Here is a 10,390-nt window from a genome sequence, read left to right on the forward strand (position 1 = left end):
AGTTTTGATGGTTAACCCCTCACATGTGTCACACATGTGAGGGCAAATTCGTCCATTTGCCCCCATCCACCATCAAACTCTCTAACCCTTCAGATACACCTGAAAATGTCGCTGGCGTCCGTACACGATGACGGTGAAGTCAATCAGATACAAGCCTCGACACTCGTTTAACAGCAATTGTCTCCGAATCTAACACAGTATCCGAGCTCAAACGTATCATTCTAAATCCTAATTTAATAGGACTACTAACGTTCATCGCTTCCTTATAGTGTTTCTAGTTTGTTTAATTTTAAATTCATATATATCATCTTGTAATTAGTACTCGTTATTAGTAATTACTAAATACTAATATAGTACATAATGTCTTTATATGATTATATTAGCTGCATGAAATTTACTTTACTTTAGATTCTTAGTTTCTTACTTTCGTTATCAAGTATATAACGTGTGTATATGATTATATCAGATTCAAGAAATTAACTGTTCGTTATATACCTATTTTCATTACTACGTTTGTCTTTAGTAATTTAGATATTTGGTGTAACTTGTTTACATCCGTCATACTTTCAGTTTGCACATAGTTTGCATTTGTAAAACCTTATTTTGAGTTTTGCCTTTATAAAACCTTACTGTGAATGTAATGAGTTTTACTGAGAAAATGTATTTGTTAATCAATGATGATGATTTAGAAGACATTTTTTGTTTTTTAATTTTTTTTTTTTAGTGTGTGAAATGAATTTGTGTATGTGTGTACCTAAACTTTTTTAGGTTCAATCACGAAAGTTAATCAAAGCATAGATATTAACTATGCAAAAAAAAAATAAAAAAATATATAGGTGTTGTCAAGATAATATAAACAAACCACAGGTATCAACGGCATAATTTTTTTTCATGATAAAGTATACAAACCACAGGTACCAACGGCGTAATTTTTTCTTTGATATATTTTCGCTTTTTTGTATGAGGGCAAAAGACAACCCCTTTCTAATAATATAAAGCTATCAATAAACGCTCTGTTCAAACTTTTTCAGAGAAGGTGAATACTTGTACACAGCTTAATCGAGTTATCTTTTGATGGTTCATAATTTCACAAGAACTAATTTGCACGAACACTCAGTTACTCTCTTGCATAAAACTAGTAAAAAATGTTCCAGTTTTCCATAATAACATAACATGAAGGTATATAAAGATAATACAATATCAAAAAAGAGACCACAATTTATTCTTTTATATCAAATCTAAGTTTGAAAATAAACATTAAGTTGCTGTTACTAACTACCATCATGTATTCATGCGTAATGTGTCAATTATATAAATTCACAATTTATCATTGCATCCTCATACCAAATGTAAAGTGTGACCAATTCATTGTGTGTTTTTGAATATGTGTTGAATCTGTATACAGAAAAGACTTCAGGTCATGTTAGTTTCATACAGTAGTAAACTATTTTACCATGAATGAACTTTTACAGCTGCATCCACCAACTGCACTTGGATTTGCTGCCACCTAGAAGGTTCTAATATACATAATTTAGCGGGAGAGGGGTGTTTAATTTCGATTTCAAACCGTTTAATCCGAAAATTGAGTTTTCGGTTTTACTTTTTTGAATTTGTTAAACCGAACAACGATTTCAAAATCAAATTCAAAAAAGTTCTAAGGTTTTCCCTGTTCGGGTTACGCGGGAGGACGAGTATTCCGACCCCATACTCTAATGTACGCGACCCATCCAGATTAATCTGTGGCCAGTTCCAACCAGATTCGAACCTGGGACCTCTTGCAAGGATATCAGGCTAGAAATCGATTCCAAAACCCAAAATCAATGACAAATCTTATTATTAATAGTTTTTTCAGTAAACCAAACGGCTTCTGTTTAGTTTCATTTTCATTTTCGGTTTTGAATTTGAATTCGGTTTCAGTTTTGCTTTCCGAATCCAAACCGACGAACACCCCTTACACTGAGAGGTGTGCCGAAATTAAATTTGGACCGCAAATCAAGCTAAAAAAAAGGTAAGTTACCTGAAATCCAAAACGGATTAGCTATTCAACATAATCAACCGTTGCACCGTTTACAAACCCTAATGATATTGCATCAACCACCAATTTAACGCCACCCCTTTCGAAAATCCTATACAATATCCTTGAATATTACAAGAATCTTTTCTTAATACAAAACTTCAACAAACATACTAATCTTTGTATGAATAACAACCTGTCATCATTATTAGGTTTTTCTTCCAATTCGAAGGTGTACTGAAAACCGGAACAACCACCCGCCTCTATACATAATCGAAGCATTTTCTCCTTAGCTTCATCAACTTGCAATTCTTTCATCCTCTACATAATATACGAACAAATTTTATTTAAATGTTTAAAAAGATGTTGACTTCTAAACACTGTTATCAATGTAAAACAACATTAAAAAAAAAAATAAAGATTTGAAATAGACTCATTTCACTCTGGGTGCAGAAATGACTTGTTTTTATTCTCGGATAGGAGAAGAATTGTCTACATCTCAACTCCCTCATACACCACTCATGTGGTATTGGGTTGTGTGGTATTGTTGTAAATAGACTGATTTCCTACTACCTTTTTGGTATACCTACTTATACCAAACTAATATATCAGCTAGAAATATATAGAATTGAAAAAAATATATATATAATAATCATAAACAAATTCACTTGGGGATATATTGATCAAGTTGGTAGCAGAATAAAAACCAAGGTTACAAAAATCACTGTTTGTAGACTACTCGGTTTGAATTTTTTAGGGAGTACTCAGCAACTCGGGGAGTACACGGATATTGACCAAGTATAACTTTGACCGAGTAATCCCGTATTTTGACCGAGTACCCCCTGAGTTACAAAACCGAGTAATCACCGTTTAATTCCAAGTTCTGCAACCCTGATTAAAAACTAATATTATTACAAACTTGTAAAAGGTTCGCTCCTCATAAACAGCAACTGGGATTTAATCTTCGTGCTGATTTAAAAAAAAAAAAAAGGATTGAAATCATGAACAGGACGAAGATGGAGAGTTGAATCTTGAAAATGAACAGGAAGGTCAAAGAAATATAACTAAATCAAACAACAGGAAACCAAAAAAATCAAGAAAAGGATCAAGTTTCAAGAAATAACATATTGGTCAAACTTGGTCACTCTCGGTCAAACTCGGCCAAAACTCAGGATTACTCGGAAAATCGGTAAAACTCGAAAAATCGGTCAAAATTGGACAAAACTCGGTCAAAAATAGGTCAAAAATCGGTCAAAATTTCTCATAGAATCATATGTGCATATTCCAACAATCACAACACATCAAAATTTCAAATTGTTGGGAAATTACGGTCTCACTAATTCCCACCACCCAGCCCAACAATAATAGTAAAGGAATAAAAAACAATACACAACACAAGATTTAACGTGGAAACTCTAAAACAGGAGAAAAACCACCGGCTCCCAAAGAGAGAAATACACTATATTACAAATTGTTACAATGATATAGACGACTCTCTTAAGTCAACTACACTCTCCAAAATATTTAACTAATACAACTCTTAAATAATGGTAAGAAAGAAAGAAATAATCAAATACTTAAAGTGTATTGATTGGTGCAATTTGAAAGTGAGGCTTAACACTCCTTTTATAACCAAGTCAAACCCCCGCCCCCCCCCCCCCCCCCCCTCCCACTTCTTCCTCCCACCTATGTGGGATAACATCCATTCACAAATACAAAGCAACCATATCCATTTCTTCTAATCAAAACTATAACCAACAAATCTCCACCTTTTGGATAGAAGAAGATAACCATGCTTCCACTTTGCAAAAGAAACCGACGTAGATGCTTTCTCGACGGCAACTTCAAGATCCTCATCTTCATGCCGCTGACATTACCTCTAACCCAAGAAATAAAATTTGCATCTTCATCGAACATTGTCAAGACCCGACAATCATTGTCATAACAGACAATGATAACTCTAAACAGAATTATCATACTCCACCATAAAGAGTATAGCACTTAGGATATCACATTTCAAGCATTTTATCGGCACATGTTGTATACCCAGCTGAACTGTTATGGTGCAACTTCCTGTTTGGCTTTCCTTGGAAGTTTCATCAGCTACAACATCCGTTTCCACCACACAACCTGCATAAACGCCAAACCAATGCCCATGTACAATTATGGAACCGCTAACGAATATCCCTTTCCATGGTGGTGCGGACACACCATGAGGATGACGTGACTTCAGAAGAATTCGTCACTCTCCGTAACGACGGAGACAATGTTAGCATCTTTGGAGCCATTTGTCAGATTAGCTCCATCGGGACAATTAACCCTTACATGTCCAGTCTTCCCGCACTTCCAGCATGTTAGATTCTTTCTAGAGTTTCTCTTCTGCCTATCCGAACACAACAGTACCGTAGCTTCTGATGACGAGACCCCGTTACCTTCCAATCTTTTCTCCTCGGATAGGAGCTTGCTAGTAACATCTTCAAACTTCAACGATTTTTTCCCGTACATTGGAATAGGTTTCATGTGCTCATAGGACGATGATAAAGATAATATCAACCTCAAAGCTTTATCTTCATCATCCGTTTTAACTCCAATAGCCTCCAGTTCCGAAACAATACCGTTAAGAATACTTAGATGATCTGAAATCTTTGAACCCCCATCCATACGCAGAGTATGAAATTGTTCTTTAAGACACAACCGATTTGAGATGCCCTTGCCCTGGTACAACTGCTCTAGTTTAACCCAAAGCTCCTTTGCCGTTGATAACCCGTGCACATTTGCAAGCACGTTCTTTGCAAGACACAAACGAATCGCACTTGCTGCCCTCAAATCCATATCATTCCATTCTTCTTCATCGAACTTACTGCTAGAATCACTGCCAGGAACAAGGGTGGGTTTACCCTTCAATGCCTTGTGTAAACCAGACTGAATCAACACATGCTTGACTTGAACCTGCCATAAGCCAAAATTGATCCTCCCATCAAATTTCTCAACATCAAACATCATTGGGCTGAACTTCGACATCGTATCCGTATCCTATAAACAACACTTTCTCTGATTTTGCTCACGTTTCGACTGGCCGACAGATGTAGTGGAGTGGCGCACAGGATCCGTTAAATTGGAAAATCCAACACCCGGTCCACTACAAATTCTAGACACCACTTACTCCGAATCAGAAAAAATATTGTCTAACCAGATACCCTATACGATCAATATAACTCGTTTCTGATGTGGACGATCCACTCCCGTGGCAACCATAGAGCATACTCCGACTCCTATAACCGAGACCCCCGTCAAACCTGACGCTCTGATACCAGTTGTTGGGAAATTACGGTCTCACTAATTCCCACCACCCAGCCCAACAATAATAGTAAAGGAATAAAAAACAATACACAACACAAGATTTAACGTGGAAACTCCAAAACAGGAGAAAAACCACCGACCCCCAAAGAGAGAAATACACTATATCAAAAATTGTTACAATGATATAGACGACTCTCTTAAGTCAACTACACTCTCCAAAATATTTAACTAATACAACTCTCAAATAATGGTAAGAAAGAAAGAAATAATCAAATACTTAAAGTGTATTGATTGGTGCAATTTGGAAGTGAGGCTTAACACTCCTTTTATAACCAAGTCAACCCCCCCCCCTCCCACTTCTTCCTCCCACCTATGTGGGATAACATCCATTCACAAATACAAAGCAAACATATCCATTTCTTCTAACCAAAACTATAACCAACACAAATAACATGAACTAATTATATATCTTCATCTTTCTATATGATTAAAACAAAGATGAGAAAGTACCCGAATGCAATTATCTGACAAATGAACAGATTCTTGTTCAAAAGAAGATGTTGATGATGATTGAGATTCTTTAGCGAGAACTCATGTTGATATTGAACTAAAAAGCCTTTAATTTTGATGAATTCGGGAACCGATAATTGATGTCATGCGCTAAATTAGCGACCTTGATGACTGCATAATATTTTTGTTCAGTGATTCATAAGGGTTGATGCCTGCATAAATGGGCAATTGGAATAGAATATGGACTTTTATTATTTAGAGGTGTATATAATTGCTTATTTAAATTGCTTTATTTGTTTGAAAAGTAAGTAGGTAACAACCAACCTACATATTTTAAAGTGACTATTCTTTTCAAAATAATAGGTTTTTTACTATATAATAAGATGAGATAAATACTTATATACACAATACCAAGCAACCGCTTATGCATACTGAATCAAGATATCTAAACCTTAAATATGATCAAAGATAAAATTCTCGAGACTTTTTCACTAAAAATATCAATAAACATTCCAATTGAAGGACTTGCATTGTAATTTTTGACTGTTTTGTGGGTTTGAGTTGACTGTAGTGTCTGATGTGGCTCAACTAAACGTTGTTTTGGCTCTTGCAAATACTACTTATAACCAATGTTGTAAAAAAGGCTGAGACGTGCGTCGCAACAGTTTTACTATGCTACCATTTCAACGGACCTAGAAACGGATAAAAGAACAGTCAACGCTTAAACAACAGTCAACAACGCCAAAGAAGGGTCAACAACGACCGAGACGGTAAAAAACGGCCAAGATGGATGTTGACCAACGTTGACTTTTTAAATAAATTTTAAAAATAAGCATTTCAAACATTAATATTAATATTTTAAATTAAAGGCAAATATCTATGTTTATTTTGAAATATTTATGTTTAAAATGTTTACGTTTGAAATATATATAAAAAGTCAACGTTACTCAACATCCATCTCGACCCCGTCTCAACCCCGTTTTTTCCGTTGCAACGTTTTAAGGTCCCTACCGTCTCGCATCTTTTTCAACTTTGTTTATAACCGGTCTATGGTACATATGAAGGATGCTCAAAAATTGATTGTGAAAATTAATTATGCACTCCAAGAAGCTAGTGTCGTAGATCAGGCTAGAAATTTGATGTCGATGTTAAATTGGCTTGTAAGAAAGATGCAAAAGCGTTGTCGATGAAGTTGATGTGCCAATTAGTAAGAAAGAAAACAATGAATTTATCTCAGATCTATTGTCAATCAGTTCTGGTGGAGTTCTGGTGCAGATGAAAAAAGTTAGTTTTTGGATTATTTGATTTGTATGTGAGTTATTAATGCAAACTTTGATAACCGTTTGTATTTGTTACTCGCCAATTCATTGAGAAAGTTGCTATGAAAATGATGGATCTTAAAACTAGCTTTTTGAAGATAGTTGATAAGGTAACCGTTTGGATTATGTAGAATGGGTTATTTGGATTATGTATAATTTGTTATTTGACAAGAGCTACTTTTAGTCAGAATCAGATGTGTTTTTGTTTTTGTTGCATTAATGTAACAACCCAACTCGTTAACCAAACAAAAACGCGGAAATAAAAAAAAAATTAAACAGAGCTGTCCAGATGGGGTGCGCGGCGCGCACCCACACCTGTGCGTGGCGCGCACAGGGCCTGGCAGCCCGCTGTCCACTTTTTCCAATTTTCGTAAAAAGATCTCTTGCTTCCCGACACCTTTAGACCAAACGCTTTTCACAACATTTTATATTAGTTAAAACTAACACGTTCCAATAATAAAATGAGTTTTACGAGACCGGGCCCACATCGACCGTTTTACGACTTTCGTACAAAATACAAATTTTCAACCACATTGTTTTTAACACAAAATAAAGACCGAGCATGGCGATTGGGAATATGCTACCCAATCCTAATCAAATCCAAAAGCAAGATCTTCTAAGCAACTACGCAAAGCCACCAGTCCCCACGCTTACCCGAGCCACCGCATCCATGCAAATCTAAAAATATAAACAACGAGAGGATAAGCTAACGCTTAGTGAGTGAAAATATACTACATACATATATATGCATAAAATGGACATGCCACACAAATAATCAAATATCGCATACCGGAGCATCCAAGCATAAAGGCAAGCTAATCTAAGCATACCGTACGTTCACTAAGCAACAAGCTAAAATACATCAACAAACATAAGTTCACCAACGACGATGTGAACAACGCCAAATAGCTACACCCGGAGGGTTAGCTACATCACAACAATACATCAATATATATAACAATTTATATATAGACGCCCAAGGTTAACCCCTTAACCCAATACCGAAAACCAAATACCACAACGAAGATTGGCCGAACAACCCGAGCCTTAGTGAATTTGCACAACCCGATATTCACTTCTTCACCAATTCAACAACCGAGGTTGGCCGAACTACCCGAGCCTTAGTGAATGCGCACAACCCGAGATTCACTACCTCATCAACAAGATGACCGAACAACCCGAGTCATCATGAATCCGCACTACCCGAGATTCACTACCCAAAATATTATGCATACGAGCAAACCGATATTCATTTCCCACACCATAACCCACGCCGTCGGGGTTATAACTCCAAATCACAATCCATGTGATATCGTACACACAAGTGTGCAACTCGCCAACGGTGGTCAACCAAAACGCACAACCGTGCCAATTGGACCTATTACAAGTCCATAAAAATTCACCTATATGTGAAGTGAGCTCTATAACCGAGAACCACTTCACCCGACCTGCACCCATCCTACACATACATATGCACATAGGATATTAACACTCACCTTGTCGTCTTGATGAATGCTTCCAAGTAATCCGCAACTCGTCAATGGAAAGTACCTATTCCTTTATCACAATTACAACAACACAATTAGAGTGGATTTACAACCAACTCAATTCGACACTTAGTGCAAATTCGACCAATTGCACTCATAAACACAAAACGCGTCCAAACTAACCAATAATCACTAATCACAAGTGAACATGGTTCTAATATGCCAATGAACCCAATCTTAAGTGTTAAACACTTATCAATCTCAAAATCACCCAAAAATCCTAATTTTGACTCAATTCCAAAATTAGTCTTTCAAACACACAAAAAGGGTTCCAATACTTCCAAAATCACTAAACCTAGTGATTAAACCCAATTACAAGTCCTAATCATAATCAATTTGTTCACCAACCCAAAATCCACCATCAATAACAATAAACCCGATTACTAGCATCAACAAACTCACTTCAAGAGTTTAAATGGGTTTCTCTACAACTCAAGTTCAAACCCTAACTCTGAATATCAAAATCAATAATGAAATTCGGAGTTAGAACTTACCACAACAGCCAAAACGTAGCTAGGAACGAGGTGAACAACTTAAACACTTGAGCTTTTGATCAAACCAAGCTTCTTCTTCTCCAAAACCCCAAATTTCTCTCTAGAATTCTCCCCCTCTCTCTAGAATAGTTGAGAGTGATGAATGGATGTGAAAATGATCCAAAAGTAGATCCAAACCAGCTGATAAGGCCTGAGATCTGGCCTCAAGTGAAAAGACCAAAAATACTTTCATTAAACTTAAAATAGAAAAAGGCAGAATTCTGTCGCTAGGCATGTGCGCGGCGCGCACACCTTATGGTGCGCGGCGCGCACCCATGTCTGGGAAGATTCTGACCTTCATTTAGTTACACAATGCTTCATGCACTCTATGTAGCATAATTACACTTTCGTACAATAAATATTCGGGTCTTACAACTCTCCCCCACTTAGAATCGATCACGTCCTCTTGATCCTCGTCACTTAACCAAACGGACCACATTCCACGGTCCTCAAACATACGTTCCAAACCGACCTCTACCACAATTATCATAAACTCGGAGATTAAACCACTTACCAATTACACACGTGCACGCATTTCGAGACATGCAATGCACACGACATCCGAAAACTACTACAATCGCTTAACATTCGCGGAAACATCATGTTTCCTTCCAATTTCTCTAGGCAATCCTCCCTAATGGACCGCCCTTAACACTAAATCGTCATCCGTGATTTAACAAATCCGCAAATCCGAGCATTAAAACTTGCTCAATCCCTCACATCGGGAAAAACTCAATCAATCTCTTACCGAGATATCAATCCCTTAGCGTACCCTTACCGAGTACAATGCTAAAAGCAACCAAGTCTCAACCTAAGGTCAACAACCCGAAATGATGAAGACCGAACCAAACGAATCTTTACGGATTCGTTTACCACATAACATCCCTTGTAGTGCGCAATACGACCAATACGTAACTATCGTAACATCATAAACAAACGGCTAAAACCGATAGCGCCCCAAACGACTATGGCAACGCAAATCCCAAGGTGTACAAAATTGACTATTGTCACACCCGTAACAACATGTGAGCGAAACACGGCTATCGCATCACTAATCACACGACATGGTCCTCGCGACCCCACCATTGGTGTATAAACAACCAATAGTTCACAACACAACATGGCCGAAACAACCCGAGCCTAAACACATTTGGAGGATGGTCGAAA

The 10,390-nt window shown here is 37.1% G+C and overlaps 1 protein-coding gene and 1 long non-coding RNA gene across 2 annotated transcripts; both read right to left on the reverse strand.

Moving 5' to 3' along the window:
- Positions 1 to 1,444: 1,444 nt before the first annotated feature.
- On the reverse strand, positions 1,445 to 6,001 carry LOC139877911 (iron-sulfur assembly protein IscA-like 2, mitochondrial). The gene is given in 4 exon segments (XM_071865315.1): positions 1,445 to 1,507; positions 2,018 to 2,126; positions 2,211 to 2,335; positions 5,825 to 6,001. Coding segments are annotated over 4 exon segments (474 nt in total).
- A 1,596-nt stretch (positions 6,002 to 7,597) lies between these two features.
- Positions 7,598 to 9,329, reverse strand: LOC139877257 (uncharacterized). Its single transcript, XR_011768510.1, has 3 exons — positions 9,185 to 9,329; positions 8,640 to 8,700; positions 7,598 to 7,821 (listed from the first exon to the last, which is right to left on the reverse strand). It is a non-coding gene; the product is annotated as an uncharacterized lncRNA (long non-coding RNA).
- Between the last annotated feature and the right edge of the window lie 1,061 nt (positions 9,330 to 10,390).

Source organism: Rutidosis leptorrhynchoides, chromosome 11, assembly GCF_046630445.1.
Source record: "Rutidosis leptorrhynchoides isolate AG116_Rl617_1_P2 chromosome 11, CSIRO_AGI_Rlap_v1, whole genome shotgun sequence".
Classification (NCBI taxonomy): Eukaryota; Viridiplantae; Streptophyta; class Magnoliopsida; order Asterales; family Asteraceae; genus Rutidosis; species Rutidosis leptorrhynchoides.